The 24872-nt window shown below is 33.9% G+C and overlaps 1 protein-coding gene across 6 annotated transcripts; it reads right to left on the bottom strand.

Annotated features, from left to right (window-relative positions):
• Window positions 1-231: 231 nt before the first annotated feature.
• LOC119642944 lies at window positions 232-23407 on the bottom strand. 6 transcript variants are annotated; one of them, XM_038042264.1, is made up of 9 exons: window positions 22066-22251; window positions 18502-18632; window positions 4041-5661; window positions 3107-3982; window positions 1825-3034; window positions 1303-1555; window positions 918-1242; window positions 673-862; window positions 232-610 (listed from the first exon to the last, which is right to left on the bottom strand). In XM_038042264.1, exons 2-9 carry the CDS (start codon window positions 18536-18538, stop codon window positions 530-532), a joined length of 4593 nt encoding a protein of 1530 aa, XP_037898192.1. In that variant the 5' UTR covers window positions 18539-18632; window positions 22066-22251; the 3' UTR covers window positions 232-529. The 6 variants fall into 6 exon arrangements, 5 of the variants coding, with proteins under 5 accessions (XP_037898192.1, XP_037898189.1, XP_037898188.1 ...); XM_038042261.1 differs by lacking the exon at window positions 22066-22251 and adding an exon at window positions 22486-23407 and having other exon boundaries at window positions 918-1555; XM_038042260.1 differs by having other exon boundaries at window positions 918-1555.
• Between the last annotated feature and the right edge of the window lie 1465 nt (window positions 23408-24872).

Genomic DNA, 24872 nt, shown 5'->3' with positions numbered 1-24872 from the left:
AAATGATATTTGATTGTCTTCCTCAATCGCGGTCGATAATTTACGCTGCTTGGAAATAATCCGTTACTGTAGACTGGGTAGCGAGCTTTGTACAAAGAACAATCCTAACATTAAGCTTTCTACAAACTTTAAAGGATTTACAACTATTCGCAGATCTAAAGAAAATTGTTAAAATGTTTATTTAAACGTTTACATAAGATTTTTTGGAAAATCCTTTAAGGTATATTTTGTTTTATGTTTATATTTATTTTTATGTAATTTGACTAAACAATTTTCATATTTCATTAAAACCTAGTTTTCTCAGTTTCAGCGTATTTTTTTCTTCTTTCCAGACTAAACTAAAATAAAAGGCATACAAAGGCTTAATAGCTAACGGTTGGAGCTTTGTTCACTTGATGATGTTTTCATTTCAGCTATCGAATAAATAAAGTTGCGTCGATTTAAAGCTTGTTGTAATGAGCGCGAGGCTTTAATGGTAAGGACTTAGATCAAACGTAATTGCTGACTCTGTGTCATTTTGTTTTCTCAATTAATCACAATTTCTTAAAATTCTAAAATTGTACTCAAGTATAGGATTTGTTTCATATGCTTTCTCCTGGCATATGGTTTCCTATCAATTAAAAAAAAGAATGTTTATAACAAAAGAAACGAAAACGCAAGAAAACGTCTTACCTTTTCTGTATCACTGGTGGCACGTAAATTCAAGTCTTTAACAAAATAACCACGGCTTGGTATGTTCAGTAATAGCAGCGAAGTATTACGAAGGCGCTGAAGCGTTTGATGAGTACTAGGCAAATGCTTACCATTGGTTTTTGATAATTCATGATTATTGCAAAGCACCCAATGTAATGGTAAAGTTGATCTGCAAGTAAAATGACTATTAATATGACGATATCGTTGCTTGGCGCGGACGTTACGTTAAATGCAGTTGAATACTTTTTTCCTTAAAATAGCGTGACAACGGTACGATAAATGTTAGGTTCATTGATTTTCTCGATTTCGGACAATATTCATCAACAGAGAAAGTTTTATTCACTCTTTCTGCCAATATACAGCTATGCACTTTCCAACAGTCCGCATTTAATGGAGGCTGATTCGGTTCCGTTAATAATTTGGTTTGTTGCGTCTGTGTTTGATTTGGTAAATCATGTCTTTCTTGTTTTGCGGCTTTTGGGTGTTGATTACCATTGTCATTGCTGAAACTATGGTCCAATATAGCTCCTAAATTATCTACGATTTCCCCTGAAGGTTGTTCTGTACTCAATTGTTTTGTTAGAGCTTGAGTAGAATGCGAAGATTTACCTGCGACTAATAAGCGGGACGAGTTCGAGTTAAGGTGTAAAGACCCTCCATAAGCAACTTGTAACTCATCCTCATTTTCATGTAAAACGGTTTCTTTGTCATCATCGTCATTATCAGCGCGCTCACTACTCTTGGCATTGTCTCCTGCTTCTTGCGTAATCAAGGTTTTAGTTATTTTTGCTTCACTAGGTTTCAGACCCAACGATAGATGATTTGGGACTAAGAGTTGATTGTTTTCCTCGAAGCACACCGACTTGAAGTAAGAAAAAGAAACTTGTATTGTTAACATAAACAGGAGCTCCCTTGTTTGTAAAGGATAAGTAATCATAAGTCGTCACGATTTTCTAGGGTTTTACCTAATGTTTTGGAATGCAATATCTTTGTCTCTATTAGGAAAATAAAACAATGTTTCTCATTAAGGAGAACAAAAACTTGTAAAAATTCTAAATTTGAAATTGAAAGACAAAGAATAATAGGAAACGAGATGAGGAAACAGGTAATTTCTGTCCTCACATTGGTTACCTGACAACTGGATATATCAGCATGTTTAATTTTTTTGTTGCACTGCTCAGGTTCGCCAAATGAATCTATGTAGAAATGTCTACTTATTAGCCAATCGGCGTCTGTGTTTTGCTCTTGGTGATGTCTTTCTTGAGTGGTACTGCTTATAGATGGTGCTCGTATATTGTTGTAAAATATCAAATCAAGAGGATCACTTATAGTATTGTAGGCCGATTCATTGTTATTAGTAAGACTTTGCAAATCTTCAGCATTATCGGTTGCTCGATCAATAATGTTGCGTAATGTTTTATTACTTATGGGTTGTATGTCCAGAGAATAATTGGTCTGTGGCGCTTCGGTGTTTAATTTTTGGCCTATTTTCTTGCTAGTAGCACTAATGGAAACGGTCGTAGTACTCATAGTTGTAGTGACAAGTGGATTCAGCGGGGAAGACGTTTTATAAATGCTCGTCTCATCAACAACTGCATTACTAAGATGCATATGATGGATCTGTAAGGGGGTGTTGTCTGCTTGACTTCTGCGCAAGCTACCTACGACAGGTTCCGTGTTTAGTTTCTGTATGTCGCCATGCCGCGAATTATCTTTGATTTGTGGTAAGCGGGTCTTAGAAGTTACTGGCTTGTGGTCTGTATCAATAGAATTATTATCAAGATCTGGCTGTAATAGTTCATTGGCGCCTGCTATACGTTCCGAGGATGTGTCCGAAGCATCAGTGGCTTGCACGGATATTCCATTATTTGGATGATTGTAAATGACCCTGAAAACGGTATTACGTCCTGCCTGGGGTTTTATTTTCGCTTTACTATTTATGGTCTTATTTGTGCGAACCATGGGGGATGTAGTCGATCTTAAATGTTCTCTATTAAACTGTTTTAGCTCATTTTCTACGGAGGGTTTTTCCATGATAGCCGTTAGCTCATCATTGCGTGTTGGTACAATCTCTTCAATTGCATCTATACCACCCATGATTTCATCACGATATTTTGTGTAGTTACTGTCCATAGTCATAGCAGAAGAGGATGATTGATAAAGAAAATTACGAGTTTTATTAACTCTGTTATTCAAGTAAATACGTTCTTGTTCTGCAAGTGACAAGATATCAGGTCTGTAAACGTGCCCATTACTCAGAACGTGTATACTCTCCAAGTGTTTAAAGATATGTTGTTTTCGGCTATGTTCAACAAAGTACAAAGTGGAAACGGCAGCCAAGCTGGAAGAAAGAAAATTTTTAATATATATTATTATTATTATATTTTGAGTAGATTTATATGTGTCCACTTACCAGGCCGCCATAATGATAACAAGTAGGAATATGGTTATTTGCAGGGTTCTATTCGAGCAAATTTCTTGACTTTCTTTATTGGCCATAATTTCGTTCCGCATGAGTTGCATTTCAGTGTCTTTAATATGTTGTAAACGATGGTTTACGCGTTCCAAGTTTTCAATACGTGACTCCAAAGTTCCAGTCACTTTACACAATTCTTTTACCGCGCCAATATTTTCCATGAGTATTCGATCCTTATTAACCAACAAGAAATTCTCAATAACGTTACCGTTAGGCAGCACTATACTGCCAGCTTCTTGTACTGCATCCGGGATTACTTCGCGCACCTCTTGGGCGATAACTCCTGTATCCACAATATCCCCAGATCCGTTTTTACATTTCAGACCGGAGTGCAAAGCAAATTCTGGTTCTAAACGGTAACGAACAATTCGTATCTTCTGCAAATTCCTTAACTGCACGGAGGTATCCAATTCACCTATCTCTTGCTTAGCTCGACTGTCGCTCGGTTGCACAATGTGGCCGGATATTTTGAGATTACCATGCACTACTAAGCTTTCGTCAGGCCGGTCGGTGTTTATGCCGACTCGGCCCGCATGGTAAATAGAGTCTTGTGTAAGACCTCGTTGCCAACATAAATCTACATCAGATTCAAACTGTCCTGGATTAGACGCTCGTACGATTATTTTATCACTTCCCTGACTAATAATAGGAAAATCGCCGGAAGCTGTGTGCACATGTAAAGCCACTACCAACTGAAAATAACGTTGTTCGGGATTGGGACGTCCTTTCTTACGCATGTTATTATTGGTGGTTTCGGAAAAGTGCAAGCGGCCCACAGTTACTTTACTAACGATATGGCTCTGGAGATCAATCCTAAAATCAAAGAAATAATTCAATCAGGATTTATAGTGTTTTTATTTTATGTACTTACGGTACGGGATAGAAGGGCTTTTTTGAACGGTCTGACTGGCTTTGCTCAACGCGTATCGTTTGGTTTGGAGATTCCAGCTTTACTCCATAAAAATGTAAATGGAAGGATTTAATTTTTTCGAGACCGGACGGCGTTTTGACAAATTTAGCGTCTCCTTGTAATCTGGCATGGCAAGTGATTTGGAAATGATTTTTTTTTTGGCAAACAAAGGCATCGTCAGATGCTGAGAAATTGAAACCTTTATCAGCATCCACGCGATAATATACTATTGATAATTCTTGCAAATTTTGGTCACACAGCCTATGCCAATTTTGGTGTTGGAAAGGGGTAAACTTTATGCAAGGACTAAGGGCGTCTATACCACTTTCTGAACTTTTAGACGTGTCCACACAAGCAATCTCCACATTAGTATTGACGATCGATAAAGCTGGTGATAGGGAGGCTGTCGAGTGAGGAGCTGTACTGCATAAATCACTAGCGCTTGTTGAGTTTTGTGAGCTTAATTGTATATTTAGCGGAGATGTGGGCGAAACTTTTGATTCATTTGCTAGTTGCAGGGGAGTGGCACATGATGCGCTTCGAGTGGGACTCATTTTAAATCCGGGATCTGGCTTAATGCTTGTGTATTCTGAGCACTCAACGTCTATGGTCATTTTTCGCTTTCGAGACAAGCTTTGGTGATTTGGAGTAGAAGGTGTTGATGTGCGGCTTAATTGCGGTGTGGATGGTATGCTAGCATGACTTGTTCCTATGGCCTGCACATGAGGTAAATCGGTCACGGTGTTTAGCATGCACGCGGAAGATGCTGATGGGGAGTTATTGTGGTCAATATTTCCCAAATCCAATTGATATGAAGATGAAGAGGATGTAATGGTGGGCGCATACATTTTATTCGCTAAGCTATTTAATTGGGTGTTGGTTGAATAAAAGGAGTGAGAGGCTGGCATTTCGATGTGCGCGTCTGTTGAACGGCTGTTAAAAGTACATTGCAAGGCACCCGTGTTGACAAGTAAACCTGATTCCTGTTTGACTCGCACAAGGCCATTCACGTTTCCATGCGAATTTCGCAGTACATGTGAATAATTGTTTGTGTGCGATTGTTGGTGCTGAGTTGGTGACGTAGCATATTGTTGTGATAGGTGCTGTGAGCGGTGTTGCTGCTGTGTTGGCAATATATGCAGTTCATGTATGGCAGGTGCTACATTGCTTGTTAAGCCTGGTCCATTGTAAAGATCACGTGACGTCAAAGTCAGGCCGTGCACATCCTGTGACGGGCTATAAGGTGGCTCAGAGCTTGAATCGGGCGGGCTTTCCGGTAGATGTGAGTGTGTATGATTATTGGAACTTGTAGCATGTATGCCGATCTGTGCTACATTAGTCAGACTAACTCTTGCTGAGATAGTTGGAATTGGTGGTAAAGTAGTGTCCTGCAACGGAGTCGATGTGGGGGATGTGACCGGCGTTTCAGCTTTTGAATTACATGCGAACAATGCGGACTCAACAGCGTTTAAACTACTTGAGTGACCACCATTTGCGTGAAGACTATCGACACTTGTTGTTACATGTAAATCCTCAAAGAATATGGCTTCGTTATCGATACCGCCAACATAATCTGAACGATCTAAAGATTGAAAAAGAAGAAATAAGTGAATAAATAAAACGAATTTAATAATATTACAAAATAGTAATATTAATCAGCAGAGGTGCAAAAGTAGTCCAATACTATGTCAATGTCGGGAATCGAAAAAAGAACTCAAACGCAAAAGAGCAAGTTTCCGCAAGGAATGTGATTTTATTTAAACATTTAAACAAATGAAAACTGCCTTTCATAATTTTAGGTTACTTATTCGACTCTTTTTGAAATTAATGCTGTTAATGTGTTCGCTGTTCGGTGTTAAGTTCGCTGAATTGTGACTTTTAGGGTAGTATAAATTTTACTTAAAATTCTCCTTAGCATTAGTTTGGCAGCGATTCCATCGTCGACTCATTTTCGAATCTCTGCACAATTTCGAAACCGCGTGTCAGCCAAGCCATGCTGCATCTATCCGAAAAAGTGGTGATCAGAAGGCGCTAATTTCTAATTCAAGCTATAACGGGGTAGACTTGACAACTCTTACAACTGTGGTCGAGCGTTCTCATGCAAGAGGATGACTTTGCGTCTGTTAACCGCTATTACTGGTCTTTTTTGCAGCAGAACATCCTTAAATTTGTTTAAGTGACGTCGGTAGACATCTGCATTGACAATTTCGTTCGGTTTTAGCAACTCGTAATGCAGCACACCTTGGTCCCACCATATGGCCATGAACATTCCGGTTCGGTGTAGACCTGGACGGCTCTGCTGGGCTAACCTATGACTTTTTGCATTTGAGAATGTCGTAGTAGAATAGAGAAAGCTCAAAATAACCGAATTTAATCGTTGTATACATTGATACGTCGCATTACTTTATCATTTTCACCAATACATGTCGCTGATTAAAGTATGTGCAACAACTTAATGTTTTATTCCACGTTCGAAAGTAGTTGCACTTTTCCAACGCCTTTAATACCAAAACTCAGTAGCAAGATCTATTGCGTTCGATTGTTCGAATGTTTAACATAATTACAACATTTAATATATCTGGAGTACATACAAAACGCATAAGTTAGTTTTTAGTTTCGATCTAAATTCCATCGTTTAAGCTCATCTAACGGTTGAAAGTTTGCCAAGTAATTTTGTAGCTTTTAATAATAGCCTGTCTCTACAATGCCAACATAGCATAGCATTTACTATTTCAATCTTTTTGTGATGTAAGCCTCACAAAAGACTGCATGAAAGAGATTTATTTTTAGTCGAATGACCTCTCTGTTTGTAACCTGTTGCTGGCTGAAACGTCGGCGGTTGCGAAACCATAGAAATGTTCAGTACGAGATTGTATGTAACCCGATCATAAATACATCAACAGTAATCAAAAGCAAATTAACTTATCAGTTATAAAAGATATTTAACTAAAATAAAACTTGGTGCAAGATCAAACCAATACACTACAACAGGCAATTCAGATATTGTAACGGTTACACCGCTCATAACAGTTCACCAACGCTTTCTTCTGAATCATTGACAATGCTAAAGCTTTCATGTTTAACCTTTTCCAAGGGTAAAAAAGCTACGTTACCTACGTTAAACGTGAAAGTAAATAGCATTTTCAGTCTTGCCCAATAGGAAATAACACTGCTTTCTTCTTTTCTTAGAAAACTGCAGGAAAACCAACCCAAAATTTATTACGTACACATGAGTAACCAACCAACATAAAAATGAGAAATTCATTATTGCAATCGATGCCTCAATCAGCATTTCACGAACTGGGTGTAAATACAAGCTGATCATTTTTTTTTTCGGTATGCACAAAGCATTATCCTGGCTCGCAGCTAAGTTGGATTTAAAAAAATAGTCATATTCACAGACAGCAAAAATGCTTCTTATAATGCTTGCTAAAAACATATTTTGTGACTTTCTATTGTTAGAAAATCATCGATACACTGATAACTTCAATAAACGATCTTGACCTTCTCTGAGTCAATGGACATCGCAGCATACAAATCAACGAAGGTGTCCACAATTTAACAAAATTAGTTGTTGCTCTGTACTCAAAGTTACCTTTTACGCAAAAAACGTTGCGAAAAGTGGAACCGTAATACGCCTTATATGTAGCAGAAAAAGTAATGTTCTTTATTTTTAATTCAATTCCTACTCAACCGTGATGGGGTTAACTTCGATACACCATGCATTAATGTGTTCTCGCCCATTCGCTCAAAATGAAAAAATTCTGGCCAAAATTTCTTTCGAGAGGTGTAATGCTCGTTAGTATACAACGCCGGAGAAATTATCGTCTGTTGTTCTAATAGGAGCAGCGTACTTACACAGAATTTAATCCACTACTAAGACTTTTACATTGAATATTTTAAACAACTAATATTGATATTAAGCAAACATGGTTTTTAGTAAAACAAAATTCGATCCAGTATCTAGTTGTAGAACAAATCCTCCACAAGCTGTCTCCTCTCAGCTTATGAAATCGCTGGCAATATCTTTATATGAATCTACTAAGGAAATAATAGCTCAGCAACTAGATTTGACAAAGTAGGCGCCTCCGCAGCGAGTTCCTTCTAAATTCCCGAAATTGTCCGTACGATCTCAGCAGGAGCATCTTAAGAACACAGTCTAAAATTGTTGAGTATAATGGAGCTATGATGAATTTCTTTCCACTTTCCTAAAACTTTGAATGGGGTATGTTTTTAACAGGCTCCTCTAAACGAGTTTAGATTTGAGAGATATGCGCAACATTTTTGTGATCAATCTTAACAACAAAAAAAAGAAGAATATTCTGAAAATTAAGATTAGGTGTTTTTCGTTTGTTTAAGTTATTTGAATTTGTCTGCTCGTAAAGCTGCAGAAATGGAACATTCCTTGGAATCTTGGATACGGCTTACATTCTTTGTATTAAATTAAAAGACCATAAAATTCGCCTTGGTTTTGCTCGAACCCGTATAGTTTTGTCTGTAATACTAATCTAAGGAAATTTTCCAGGGCTGCTTTATAAATAATAAGAATTAAGTTATACTTGGTTTGGACGTGCTTTTTAAGACCAATCTCTAATACGTGCATATTTAAACAAGAAAATTCTTAAATAAAACTTAATTATTTGCATAATTGATTTTGCTACTTTTTCCATGCACATGAATCTCCTGCATACTTCAATGTTTTTCAGATATTTCGCTTGTAGTGTGTACGAATAGTGGTATAAATTCTTCATATATGTTAGTCAGCTCTTGCCCAAAATGAATAAGTTAAGTGAATGAGTGAGTCAAGCAATATAAGTTGACGTAACATATACGTAACCACGTGTACTTGCCCTCTTTGGCGACCGTTCCTTCGTACATATCTTCCCTTGTGTACTAACCATTTAACGTTTTCTGATAATCCATTTTTTGAAGTTGTTGATCTGGTTTCCGTAGACTTCAATTTTAATTTTTTGGTTTTTTTAGAATCTTTGTTGTTAGTTCCTTTAGTTTTTTATTTTGCCCGTTTTCTAATTTAGATATTTTTTAACTTTAGCAGAAAATTTGTAACACCAATTATACGCCGGACTCTATGAAGTATTCGATTGAATTAACAGTTTGAATATGTGAACCCAAATGTTTATTATAAATGCCAACAAAAATAAACAGGGATAAAATAAAATGTGGTTACAAGAAAAATTCATAATTAAGCAGTTAACTAAATTTGTTACTGTTATTAGCTTAAATTTTATAACGTAATGTTGTGACCCAACAGATGAAAACTTGGTTCAATAATGAATTGCTTATCTAAATATAGGTACGCTGTACCGCATGCACATATCTGTGTGTGCTCATGTGGATGTGTTCATGCCTGTCGCATTTGTTGGTATACATCAATTATCTAATCTAAGACCATTACGTGATTGTGGTAGTTTATGCTTCTTTGTTTCGGTGCATTTTTTACAGTGTCGTTGCACTTTACTCTTGGTTGAGCATTTGCCATCGAATTGTTTAAAAGGCTTTTCTTTAATAATAATTTTGGGATTTTTATATCAAAAGCTTACTGTGCGTACATACAGTTGATTTTCTTTAATTATTAGTTTGGCATATTATATTTTCGAAACTTATAGCTGTTGTCTCCGCCTTTTCGGATTTCGACGAGTCTTTTAACCAGGTAAATTGAAGCATGTTGCAGGCGAGCAAGATCATCTACTAAGTACTCTATGCTACTTGGCTCTACATTATAATGTGCAAAAGATTAAATCTTTGTGCCATATAAATGTTTAGTTTTCATGTGACCCTTACACCGCATGGAATACAAACGTTTTAGGTTGACAAATTTTGTTCGCAAAATTGCTCATTCCGTATCAATTTTCATCATAAAATGCTAAAAATGACATCTTGTCACTATGCAAAGATTTATATTTTTTAAGAACGTTTAGATGATTCAAAAAAAGTTGTCATCTCAGCCAATTTTTCACACTCACATTTCAGGTTGTAATTTCATATTCATTTACAGTGGAAAATGTACTGTTTTTAATTAATTTTTGTCGGTAAATACTAAAAATTGAAATTTTTTGGTACATTTTTGATTAAAATGGACGTTTAAAGGTTCCGATCTACACACATCGCTGCATCGAATTGCTTCAAAATACCTGGAAAATGCCAATCTGACCGATGAGCACAAAAATATAATTCAGACGGACAGGTATATTGAAATCGATTTCTAATATGATACTAAATGATCTGCTTCATATCGTTGTGGGTCTTGCATGCGGCTGCGCTTGGGGCGTTTATATTTTTAACGTATAAGAAATTCGATTGTTCTAAACGCACATAGTCTCTATGAAAGTAACTATGAGAGAATATTTATTTTTCATCTTTTAGTTTATTCAAAAAACAGCTTACTGTCAAAAGTTCTTCTTTTATTACATAGTTTACAATTTACTTTTTTGGTGCATTCAGTTGTGAGTTACAGCGTGTTAAAAGTGCAAGTGAACAAAGAGAAAATTCGGTACATTTTACAGTTTTTCTTTGACAAAGGCGAATGAATGGTGTTATTTGCAATTTTGGTTTCGTAGATTCCGTTCAGGAATTTTTGATCTTAAAGATGCACCTCGCACAGGTAGGTCGGTCGTCGAAAATGTCGATAAAATCGGAGAAATGATCGAAGTTGACCGGCATGTTAGCAGTCGTAACATCGCCCAGGAGATAAAAATCGACCATAAAAGAGTTTTAAACCATTTACACAAAGCTGGATTCAAAAAGAAGCTCGATGTTTTGGGTGCCACACCAATTAACAGAAAAAAACATGATGGATCGAATTTCCATCTGCGAAGCCTTGGCCAAACGGAATGAGATAGACCCATTTCTTAAACGGATGGTGACTGGAGATGAGAAATGGATCACTTACGATAACCCTTTGCGAAAACGATCGTGGTCAAAGAGCGGTGAAGCACCTCAAACGGCCAGGAAGGTTTTGCTATGCATTTGGTGGGATTGGAAGGGGATTATTTATTATGAGTTGCTTCCATATGGTCAAACGCTAAATTCTGATCTCTACTGTCAACAACTGGACCGTTTGAAGATAGCGATTGACCAGAAACGGCCAGAATTGGCCAACAGGAGAGGTGTCTTGTTCCACCAGGACAACGCTAGGCCACACACATCTACAGTGATTCGCCAGAAACTTCGGCGAATCACATCCGCTATACAGTCAGGACTTGGCACCAAGCGATTATCATCTTTTTCTTGCATTGCAAAATTTCTTTAATGATAAAAAATTGGAATCTAGGGAGGATTGTGAAAACCGACTACTAGATTTTTTGCAAATAGAGACCAGGACTTCTATGAGAGAGGCATTTTGAAGTTACCTTTAAAATGGCAACAAATCGTACAACAAAACGGTGCATAATTGACCCAAATCGGACAATCCGAAGCATGTTAAATAAAGTCCTGAAGTTCATATAAAAATAATGGATTTCTTTTTGCCCAAACTAATATATTCAGCAGAAATGACCAATTTGTTTGGAAGTGATTAAAAGCTGTAAGCTGATTTTTATATAAAAAAATTCTTAATATTGATCGAATTCTTCCGGAAATATGACAAAACGAAGTAAATTTCTGCATGTAATATTGGCTATTCAGCTCAAGTGAGTATATACATTTGTAGAGTCTATAGATGCGAGAAAAAAGATTTTTTTCTCCAGTAATAGTTTGTTTCACTTCGTATTAATGTTAATATTCCGAAGAGATAGTCGCAATAAAACACTGCAATATCACAGTCGTTATAAAACAAATCAAGTCACGCAAACCACACACAAAAAAGGTGCTATCACTTGTGACGTCCCTACAATCTTGTTCAAAATAGTGCTATCGTGGATGTTTCGAATGTGTTCATCTGAATTACGTTTACGAAACCAGAACAAATTTAAAATCCAAAACTTGACTTGGGATGGTCGTTCATTGCATTGACTATATTTGAATTGATCTTATTTGTCCGTGGTGACTTTCCAAAGAAATCCAAACCTTTTGTATACTTATTGTATTAACAGTGAACAGTAATTTTAATGAAATACTAGAGAGAAAGTTGGTGGGAACGTTCAATTATAAGGAAATTCAACGCGCTAAATCTATTGATGTGCACGTAACAAATGATACGATAAAGCACACCCACGATCCAGCTTATAACGAAAATATTGAATGAAATTACAGTAATGACATTTAGTGTAAAACCGATTTCCATTTGGTGCAAGTAATATCCCTTCGCCACTTAAAATCAGAAGCGCATTTTTTGCATCATCGAAGAGTTCCTGAAATAATATATTCGGCTATGTTAAAGTCCTGACAGCTGTATTTTTCTTCTTATTCTTTTTATCTTAATACGAACAGTTGTTTGCTACAACAAATGAACCCGTTTTATATAACAATTCTATTGAAAAGCTATTTACAAAACTGGGCCGTTCAGGAATTAATCACATTTGGTTGCTCAGCGGCGCGAATCAATTTTATTCATTAGGTAGTTATGAATTTCGTCATAAGTAGGTAGACTATCTTTAATTGGAAACGAATTTTAAGTGATAACACCCCTTTAAAAGTAAAGCTCTTAGTAAAATAGTTGGTTGCATAGCAAAGGAATTGTTAGTCTGGAATTTCCCATTTGAAATATATTAAAGATTAAATAATGTTGTTATACGTGCTGAAGTTTGACATTATCAAAAATAGGGCTATTGTTTATATTTTCTTATATTTTTAAATATTCCAAATTATCGTTAAGACAAAGGATAATGTACATCATTTAGTGGATTCACAATGTAGTTGTTCCTTTCCAAAATAAAAATGCGATTTCATTAGATTTATCCAGGAATTACGGTGCATGTAAAAGTGAATTGAAAACTCGGAAATCGTGTATTCTGTGCATTGTTTTTACAATGAATTTTCGCCAAAGTAAAATGGAACTTATTCACAATATAGTAATTATAGAAACTGAACGCAGAAATAGATAAATAAAAAACATATTTGAAATAATTTATAGGCTAATTTACAATTAAATTAACAAAATTACAAGTAAGTGCAACGCGCTCATATTGTAGACATACAGTAAAAGTCAAAATTTCGAGAAACATTTGTTTGTTTTACGTATACAGGAGCCTGTGTGTTGGATCCGCTGGCTATTACAAAAACTTTAGATTTGTTTGAAGGAGACTCGTTTGGTGCTATATGATAACATAGACAATTATTATAATGTTTGTTATGTTGTTTCATTCGCTTTCCATCACTGGTTAATAATAAAAGTTTTTCCTTTATTAATCTTATTATATTAAATTTGCCATAATGGTATTATCATACTTTTATTTTATCAATTGTTTCATTACACACTGGATTTATGCGCAAAAGTTTTTTTTCTTTGTAAATCACTCACGATTGTTTTACGATGAAATAATAAAGAAAAACGATTTTTTATTTATTTTTATTTTTGTTTTCTTTTGCTTCATTACAATCTAAAGCTGATTTGTAATCTGCTCAAAAAAATATATATATATATATGTATATATATATTCTCAACTATGTGCGCACATGTTCTTTGAATGCATATGTTTATACACGTACATTTACTTTTGATTATTTAATAATATTATAATTTCTATTACAGATTTTGAATTCAATTTGCTTATCTACCTAGCCTGTGTGGTCTTTACGTTTAATATTTCTTCTCCAATACAATCGAGACAATACAGACAGACATACAATTATGGAGACATAAAGAAACACAATCGAGTGAATCGAGTTTCATTTTCACAATTATTGATCAAACAATTTTGTTAGTTACAATTTCTATCTAAACAAAAACGTGTGCATTCATACAGTTACACATTCAAAATAATGTTTATTACCATTACAGACACAAATTTTATTTTATTTATTTATTTATTTTTTTCTTTGTATATCTAGCTTGATTGGCAAGATAATGTAAAAATATGTTTTTTAGAAAGAATTTCCTTAATAGCTAATCCTTGATTTTACGTGCACTTTCAAAAAAGGAGTAAATAGGAAAAAAAGATTTACATAGAATTTTTATTTTAAATATCAAGACTCACTAACTTTGTTAAAGATTGGAAAAAACTACTAAGGATTATATAAAATCCTTCGTATAATTTTTGTAGCCCACTACAAGACAGTCTTGAACGAATGGTGAATGCTCGGCCAATAAAGAAATAAAACTTATTGCCTGGGCATGCATTCGCTGCAACCATCTTTACACCTCTTTTTCTTTCGTCACATCGTTCAGACTATCTTTGTGTTACGGGTCATCATCCCCTGAGTTATTGGTACTTTAAAAAAAACGCGGTGTTTTCTTGGGTTAAATTTGTTTGTTGTTTGGAGGAAATAAATATTCATGGAACCCATAGATGAAAAAGTGATTTATGTGTTATTAGCGTATGTCGCTGTTAAAATATTGTCAGCGATGGGAATATTTGAGTGAAAAATTGCATAGAGTATTGGTTATTTCAATACCAATATATATATTGGACCGGTCATTTGCAACTTTAGGATAGAAGCGTCTGTTTTGCAAACAAAAACTAAGTAGCAAATACATAGGAGTTAGAAGACATTTTCTAAGTTTCTAAAGTAGCCCATCGAAGCCCTTTTTCACATCTAAGAATTTCGAACCCACATTTGTTTTCGTAAGCCCGCACAAAGTGACGAACGCTTCATTAACCGAAAAGGCAAGTATAATCTGCACGAAATAGCGATAAGTTAGCCTACGTATTTGTTTATATTTTTGCATGTATATAAATATTTGCAAGGTTTGCGACTGCGACATGAAAATTATGGTAGCAAACTTTAGATTTTCTTGATCAGGCTATGATTGGCATGTGTGGAGGCCTTCCAGCGTTTAGCTGGAAGACCACGGGACGGGGAATGAAAGTAATTGGCTTCTCGTCGTTGGCTTCTTTGTAAGCCGTGAAGTAATCTAAATGCTATGTGGTTTTACCATTCAAATGATATCGGTAACCCATAAGAGCCGTGGCTAACCTGAAATATGATAATATTCGTTGCAAAGCAAAGCTTACTGTTGAGAGATGCAATGATTTGTATATTTTTTAAAACTCTACATTAAGCTTGTTTATTTTTCAATGACGATGGTGTATTTTAATGGAACAGCGGAAGAACAGATACGTCAAATTCCGAAATTCGGGGTTTAACTTTTGCAATTTCGGCAACCTATTTTGACGACGATGTCGGATTTTAGTTGCGGAACTTACCAATTAAAGCGAATAGGTAGGTAACTAGGAACTTATCTATCCTATGCACTTTTAAATCGAATTTCGTTGAAATAAAGCGAAGGAATCCATTTTAAGATGTTTTGTGAAATTTACAAAGTTGGCTTTTATTTATATGACATAAAATTTCTTTTGCAATTCATTCAAAAACATTTTACATTCTTTGTAGGTAAATTCGTATGTTAATAAATAAATAAATAAAATAAAAGCAAACTAGAAGCTTACATTCGCAATTCAAGATTCTTTTCCCAAGAAGTGGAAATATGAAAACATTATGTATAATATAACAATGCAGGATCATGAGGTTTGCCTATAAACAAACAAACAATAAATTTTTCCCTGATTTTCCCAATATTTTTTCCAAATAAATTTCGAGTGACGCAACCCATACAAAAGCAAAATAATCACTGCCCTAATTTAAACAACTTTGTGATACACACAGTCAAGACTACGCACTCGTAAGTAGGGTAATCCACGTATCACGTATGTGAAACTTAATATACTTTCGCGAGCCAGCCGATAGTTGGTAAAAGCTTTTGTTGCGATCACGTAAGACTTTCGTAAATGAAAAAGAAGAAAACAGTAACAAATGTTCGTTTACATTTATTTGTGGCTGTCGAAATACCAAAAATAATAGGTGGGACTTCCAATTGATGAATTAACATATGCGCAGATCATTAATGAAATAGTTACCCGCTTGCCAAACGCGTGCGAGAAGCACGAGTCGTTCAAGAGATTCGCAAATTTGCTGAGAAGGAAGTATGAAAACTCCTGATTTTAAAATCGACTACCGCTTCACTAAACATATTTCGAAAGTAATTCTTGGGGATTTTTTCAATTAATGAAAGTGAAAATTGCGTTATTTCCTAAAACAATAGATGTGCGCCTTTTCGTATTGGCGTACGTTTAACTCGACGCCATAATGTTGGTGAAAATCCTCCCAATATATTGATTACTTTTGTTTCGGCGGCCACATTCAAACATTTTCAAACTGAAAATGTTAAGTCTAATGATGGTTGCGATTAAAATGAGTATTTATTCTAATAAGCAGAAAGGGCTTCAAATTCAAGATTGACAATGTTTTCTGCCATCTTCCTACGTCATCAGCAGTTTTTTCAATAAATAGAATCGTTAGCTTGGATTAAGATGCTATCGTTTTTAGTTTAGCTAGTTATGGGAGAAATAATTAGTAAGTATGCATAATAAATGTACAGTAAAATGTAACCAATTTATTAGTCTCTTTGTTAGTATTTAATACAGGCAAGTAATATTATATGAGCACATAATCACGCACTATGGGGCTGGGAATCATAAATATTTCCTTAAGATGAAATTTTAAAGTATTCCAGAAGTAAATCGATAATGAAAGACGCTTCCAAGAGACCGTTCAAAAATTATTAATTAGATTGTTAATAGAGAAAATAGAGGAAAGTGGAAAAGTAAAAGGTCGATTTGCTCTTTCACCAGATCCCAAATGATTTCGAATGACAGCGAGGAACCTAGTTAAATCCTTTAAGTTTCTGAAATGCATTAAGGAAGGCTAATCTTCAAATACGCAAGATTGCGCTTTTACCGCTTTTTTGTTCTGAAATAATATATTGGTCTCAATGTTTTCTTAACATTTCCGTATAAAATTTACAAATTACATCGATAAATTGGTCACCTTTTGAATTTCTGTAAGGTGGGATTGTTTTTTAATCGTTTTTAACTCTTCCCAGATTCTTTCAATTCATTTCTCTCATTTCTGATGGATAAACCTATTTCTATCGCCAATGGATTTTTTTAAATTTAATAACTTATAGCACCATTTCTTAAACAACTTTCATTAAGCGCTCAACATAGCACAACTTTTACTCACAATTTATTCATTCGTTCCGTCCACGTCGTTTTTTATTGTTTCATCCGATTCCGAAGCATAAATTTAATAATTACAATTCATAAGAAATGATTGAATGCCGGCAATGAAGAATATATCAACTAAAATGCCGGAAAAATTCCTTTAGAATGCCTTTGTTTAGGCAATTGGATTCACTCCAAAATGCTGTGGTCGAAGAGCCAATTAATTAATTATTTTGCCAAATGTTGCAGCCAACTCAGAAATTAGAATAGAAAGTACGGTCTATGCTAATTTAAAATGTAGTACAAATAATTTATGTAAATACTCCTTAAAATTAAATTTTTGAAAGTTTTTAGTAAGCGGTTATTTTGTTAGAAAAATTTAGAAATACACTGAACATCAATGGTTGATTATTATTCCATCAATTAACTTTACTAAAAATCGTATTGACGCAATTAAACTTAGATCAAAGGGAGATGATAACAGCACCGATATGTTCGTTACACTGCATTTGAAAACACTATATTCATCGCGAAACGTTTTAGTAATTTTTTCAAATTTAAAACTTAATACGATCTCGTGGTTGTAAGGAATTATAATAAATAAAATAACTCTGTACTAAAACGCTTAAGGAATTTTTAATAATTAAGTCCACATTATTTATTAAAAAAGTATGGTACTATTTTAGTCGAAAAATGAAATTTTCAATCAACTACTATGTACAAAAAACAATATTTTTAAAAAATTCTACACTAGCTTGAGCGATAATAGCTAAAAGGAATTTTTTTTAGATTTCAATTTGGACGAATTGTACTGCATGTCGTACAGGAACTTAGATTAAAAATGTCTTGCGGTAATGGCTGATGTGTTGCCACTTTTTAAATTTTGTCAAAGACATTTCTTTTTTTGTTTAATACATGGCTGATAAATTTCGAATATTATCATTCTAGTACATTTCCTTTCACCGCAAAGAAATGCTCAAAAATACGCTTCTGTTAGTCTGCTAGTTTCACACAATTATAAGTTTTGCGTGCTCTAAATAACTGGAACATTCACAGCTAGAGACTATATTATCCACGTCATAAACTTCGGGTATTCAGCTCACAGGGAATTCCCAAAAAGCTACTACTGAATATTATTTACAATATAGATAAAAATATATTACTTGACCATATTGTTAAATAGTTGGAACGAAGGAAATAATAGCATCGTTATGCTCCTGCTCAATATGGTAGGAGCCAGAGATAGCTTTTTTATATATTTTCAAATAATTTATAGTTTTCCTTAATCTTGATACACTTACCTAAGTCTGTTAAAATGTGATCGTTAAAGAAGTCCATGGCCAGAAATCAAAACGTTTCAGCATATATTTGTTGTTTATAACATCTTTACATATCGATTTCAATGTTTGCAACGACAAGTAAGACACATGATCTATAGTTTAAAGGCAGATAATGGTTTAATTAAGTTAATAAAAAGGAAAAGTAAAAAAAAGGAAAAACGTTAAAGTAAAATCCAACTGAAATTTAAAAAAACTATTTCACACTCTTTTTTATTAAATCAAGAAGTTAAAAAAACGTTAATTCAATTAAAGAATTCATTTGAACACGCACACAAATAGACTCATGAACACAAGCAAGTATGTAAGCATCTGAATGTATACGCCTGTCATATTATCACATAACTAAGAATAAGATGCTTTGAATCCTAAGCCATCACATTTTACAAAGCCATAAACACGCACACAATCCCACTTCCAATCTTATTGCCTTGCGATATTTAAGCGATAAATGAAATAATTTAATTTATATAAGCGCAGATGAGACATGTAGATTTTTATAAATCTTATGTATATTCTACAACGTTGATTCCTTCCCTATTCTATATTCCATTGAACTTTATCAGCAAAGAAAATGACGCTATTATCTAACTAAGCAAAATTAAATTTTACTCACATGCTATATTCTGAGATAAAATTAGTTTATCTGTAATATTTATTCTAGCACATACACAAATATCGATTTACATACTCGTAGATACGCCCTTTGGATTTTCAGACAACAGGTAATGAAAGCAATGGAACGCGTGCTTGCATTTTATATAATTAGCAAACTTATGTGTTTAATATATAATTTTTATAGCAAAAAAGAGTACCCCTTGAGGTTTCATTTTGTTGAATATTGCTTTTGCATAGTTTAAGTAGAATTAAATAAGTTTGCAAGTAATGCTTGAGCTTTTTTTGGGCTTAGTCATTAGCTGCGACCTCAATAATTGCTTCCTATCCTACACGACGCATAAACATTACAGCTGTATTCTGACCAACACCGCAAAGACGTCACCTACCACAATATAGTACCAAATTCAATTTAATTTTCTAAATTTTTGTGGTTTTTTTTTGTATTTTGAATCCTAATTACAAGTTTGGAGAGTTAAAAAGCAAATTAAAAATTTGTGATTGCCTCTTGAAGCGATCGCGGGGTATTTTCCTTGTGTAATTTTATGGAAAATACATCGAGGAAAGTGTATTAAAACCTAGATAAAAGTATTAATTAGTTTCATTAGATTAAAAGTTTATCAAACGTTTGAGAGGTAAGAGCAATGCCTTTGAATTCCTGCAGATTCAACCCTCAAGCATAACCATATTGACTGGTTTCAACCACTAGTCTTAAAATTTCTTTTTTTATGTCAACCAATTTGAATGTAATATTTTCAAGTATTATATTTTTAGGTGATGGTTTACATTAGAAATGTGGGTGTACCAATTACTTAATTCCACTGAATCAATGAGTTTGAAAAGCTGTAAAATATTCTTACAGATTAATTTCTTTTTCAAAATTTGTCAAATTCATTGCAATTCGCTCTATTTTTTAATAACGTAACTGAACAAATCTCTTTCGTCATAAAATCCGTAGTAGATATTCAAACTGAAGCTTGTGACAAACGCAGTCTAGTGAAATGGCGTGAGCTACAACAACAGAATACGGTTGTCTATTTCACTTCTCAATAGCAGATGCCATCTGTTCAGGATTTCAGAATGCAAGTGTACCGAGAATAAATATCGGAGCGGTCTTAGAATTCCAAAGAAAATAGAAAACCCGGTAATAGCTTCATCAAATTATTGAATAATTTGATAGATTTGTATTTTTCGTAATTATTTTCGTAACATCTTTAATATTCATAACATATATATCTTCATGTGTGAAAAAGCTTGTGGGAACATTTTATTCTAAACGGAAAGGAAGAAATAACGAAACAAGCAGTTCTAAATGCCATTAATCTAAAGTAAATTAACAAAAAATTTAGTTATATTCTTATTACGTATTGAGAAAAACTGTAAATGCGTGGTTGCTAAGGCTGGAAAGCTATTAAGGAAGATTCCTTAAATTTAATTTTAAGTTTCTAGTTTCATCTTATTGATATGGTCCAGATGTTAGTGGTCAATCAATTAGAGATTTCACGAGAGAGTATACGCAGCCTGAAGAGGTTTCGAATTTGCCACTATATGATATGAGTATCATTGATTCAGGATTCAGGAATGTGTAGCCTGTTTATATTTCTCGACTTCGTATATTTTGCTGGTCAAGATCTCATGCATCTGTATGAAAAATATATGTATATACTCTAGACAATTGAGCTAAGCTCGTTAGCATGCCTTCATATTTCGGTGGTGATAAAAAATTACAGTTAATGAGTGACAATCATTAGAGTCGATTTAACTTAAACTTTTTATGAGTTGTTTTTAAACTTTTAACATGTGCATCTGAGTACTCCATTTCTGCCATTCGCCAAATGGATATATTTTCCGATGTATTACAAAATTTCACAAAACCACCGATGCTACTCTTCTCATTGGAATATTTTACTTTACTTTAGTCGTTACCGAATTTACTGATTGAAATAGATAGAAAGAGAAGGAAAGCAAGAAAATCGTAAAGACGGTGCAGGAAAAAAAAAGTAGAGAGTGAGAGCAGAGAGAGAGAGAATGTGTGTGTGAGAAAGAGAAGGAGAGAGAGAGAGAGAGAGAGAGAGAGAGAGAGAGAAGTAATTCATTATAGAGAAGAACAATGTTACGTTTTAAAAGCATTTTTGCCGACGTCTGAACTACGTTTGATGAGAAAAAAGACACAAAGTAAGTGCATACAGTTAACGTAACTAACTAAGTTTACCAGCGTATGCTTGTGGAAATTACTAAAGCTAGTCATCTCGCGTAAAGAGATAAGGAGAGGACGAAGATGGCGAATGCGTAAACGTAGAGAATGTAAGAAGACAACATTGATGATCCGCATGACGTTTATTATTTCTTTCTTTGCGAACAGAATGCATCTATGTATACAGACAACCGCAGACGAATGATGATGGATATTTATGGATATAAAAGATTGAAGTCTTTTTTTACCGAGATTACATGTAATAATAATAATAATAATAATAATAACAACAATAATAATAATGATAACAATATTAGCAAGATGCAAGCAAGAAGGAAGAGCGAGGTGAAGTAAAATTGACTTTTATTTTCCTTGGATTTTCGCATAAATTCGCTTGATGGATAATTGATCGTGTACAATTTATGAGATTTGTTTGCTTTGGATATTTTTATCAAGCGAAATGTGACACATGAGAAAATAGCAATTAAATAGCCAATTGAAATGAGGGCTATGTAAGGGGCGTTGTGATTGTGGCTGAAACTAGTGACAAAAATTACACACACATCTGCAGGCGCAGTCAGCCAAACACACCAAAACAACTCTCTAGACCTGTTATACTGGTTAATATTTTTCTTATTCGCAAATATTGTTTTTGCTTTAGTAACTTTAAAAAAATGTATTAAAATTTGTACAAAATAAAAAAGAACAAATGTTTTTACCACTTTTATATAATTATTCTTATAGACAGCATTTGCTTTTTAAAACCAAAATAAAAGTATATGGGTTTTGGTGTTGCCTTTATTTTTCCGGTGTTTTACGATGCCATACGTATTATTTTTTCTTTAATACTACACAGCGATATTTTAATTATATGTACGCGTAGAAATTTTTTAGTTTTCCTACTATTCTTGTTGTTGTACTTGTTGTTGTTATTTTCATATATTTTTATAACTACGTTTTAATTTGTTGTTATCACAAAAAGCGACAACAACAAACAGCAATTTTTTGTAATCATACTTTTTCATATTTTTATTATTATTTTTATATAAACATGCAATACAGTGACAGCTACAAAAAAGTGCAATTTAAAGATAAATAAATATTTTTCTTGTGCTTTTACACAATTTTAGAATTCTTACGTTAGCATATTAGACTAAATAATTGAATTAGAAAAACCGTTCACATTTCTTTAGAAAATTTTCTGTTTAGCTTCAGAATTAATTTGTATTTGAAATTACAGCTTAGATATTTCGCAACAAACTAGTTACGCTCTGCACACTTTTACAAATATTCACTGTACACTTTTACAAATATAAGCTGTGATTGAATATACTCTAAAAGTAACATTTACTCGGCTTAAGACACTTGTTTGGTTATACACATGTTTATTTGTTCATGTATATCTTCATATATACATAAATCTGTTTTGCCAAATACGAAACCTATCGAATTCCACTCGTATTACGTTTGAATTATGTATGTAGGTATATGCACTTTTAAATACATCGATATTTCTAGGTTGCTAAAATGTATGAAGAGTTGTTGTTCCGCCCGTTTGTTCAACTTTTCTAAAGATTCTTTCAAACAACAAAGCATCTACACACGTTTCTTGCTGTCGCTCGAGTGGATCAAATTGATCAAGCGCAAACCTCAACTAAGCCTTCAATAAAATTAACTTTTCAAACTTGAGCATTTGCGTCTGTGCTTACATCTATTTAACTCGCTCTCTTTCAGTAATTACTCCCTCGGCATTTGTGCAGCTTAAGTTTTTTATATTTCGCATATAAGTCTCTCTTGCTATTTGATTAAATGGTGATGATGATGAAGATTGGAAGTATGCTATGTTTGTCATCGAATTTGATATATAATAAAATACGCATTATGGACATGCACTTTCTTAGCGTGCTATTTTCAATTGATTCGATAATGTTCTTCTCGGGATGTTTGTCTTGGAAACTAATGGGTTAACAAATGAAGTGGATGTCCGCAACACATCGCTCAAGGTTAAAAATGACAACCATCTTCAAAAAATATTTTCGCCTTCGAATATTACGGGATGGAGATCAGATAATTTATTGAAGCGTCCACAATTAGCACAAAGCAATTCGTAGTGCTGCGTATTCAAGATTTTATGCTCAGTTTTTTTTTTTTTATTTTGACACAATAATTTTATAGCGATACGAATATTTCGTCCCAAGAAAATTTTTAAAATTGATCAATTACAATTTTTTAAAATTTGCTTATATAAAATTTATAGTTGGTCTGCTTTCTTTATTCATGTACTTACTTGCCTGTGAAAATGCGGTTTTGTATTTACATTTTTTATCAATACACACTCTCTCGTAATCTTTTTCGCTTTCATTTTTATATTTTCTCTTAAAATCAGCGATCGCAAACTCATAGGATAGTGACTAATAAAGCCACATTACTAGAAGTTTAAATAAATAGTTGAAAAGTTATGCTCGGCACGGCTGCATGTTGACATCTTCAGTTATAATTAGCGCGGGCTGAGTCCTTTAACAACCTAGTTGCCGTATCAACTTCAAAGCATACATCTGATGGATGTGCCAGCACCTTCCGGGTAAATGTGCAAATTTAAAATTATTCATATATCCTACCTTATGCAATAATTGTGAGCAAACTCTCAGTTCGATTTAGTTACTCTTCCAACTTGATGCGGGAAAATTTGGAATCCATATGCAAGGACTAAACTACGGCGTCTATGCCATTTTACTCACAAATTATTGATTTTTACAATTTAATTCGATGGTAATAATAAAATGTTCGTCAGATTTGCCAAATTCGTTTTTCTGGACATGTTTTAAGCTTGTGATCAGAATTAACAATGTAATCTAAGTTGTAGTACGTACATTAAATGACGATCGAATGATCTGACATTTGGGATAAGTGATATACGATCTAGGTGCAAACAACATTTTCTTATGATTGGAAACATATAGATTAGCGGTGGTTGCATTTCTTAAAGTAAATTTACAGAAAATATATGTAAATAAAGAAAAAACTGAAATTTGGTATAATGTTCTTTACAATTGGTAAGATTTTTCTAATTGCATTAGTAAGTAAACTTTTAAGATAACTCTGATCTGCAAAAGTGCGGATCGCTTTCTGTTGTAGGTAAAAACTTTGCCCTTAAATTTTTCAAATCCATGTATCTTTCCGAACCTTGTAGGCTTATTTGTTAACTTATCTTGTGAAATATATGACAAACTTGAACGTTGGGCGTCACGTTAAGGGCATTAGACGTTACAAATAACAGAGAGATAGACAAATGGCGCAAATAAGCAATGTTTCACAATGACCAGAAATACACAACCTTTTATAATTGTAGTGTTCCCATGTATTGCAATTGCCAAAAATTAATAGTTTTGCCTTATTCGATTGGGAATATGATGTATTCAACAAAAATTAATTTTATATTACCTTCATTAGTTTTAATATAGCCTCCTCTCCACGTTATGATACTAAGGAGTGAAAACGGGAGGGAATGAGAGAGAGGGAGAAAGAG

The sequence above is a fragment of the Glossina fuscipes genome, unplaced genomic scaffold, assembly GCF_014805625.2.
Source record: "Glossina fuscipes isolate IAEA_lab_2018 unplaced genomic scaffold, Yale_Gfus_2 296, whole genome shotgun sequence".
Taxonomy (NCBI): Eukaryota; Metazoa; Arthropoda; class Insecta; order Diptera; family Glossinidae; genus Glossina; species Glossina fuscipes.
Note: the sequence above shows the minus strand (reverse complement) of the source record. Positions and strands in the feature narration are given on the sequence as shown.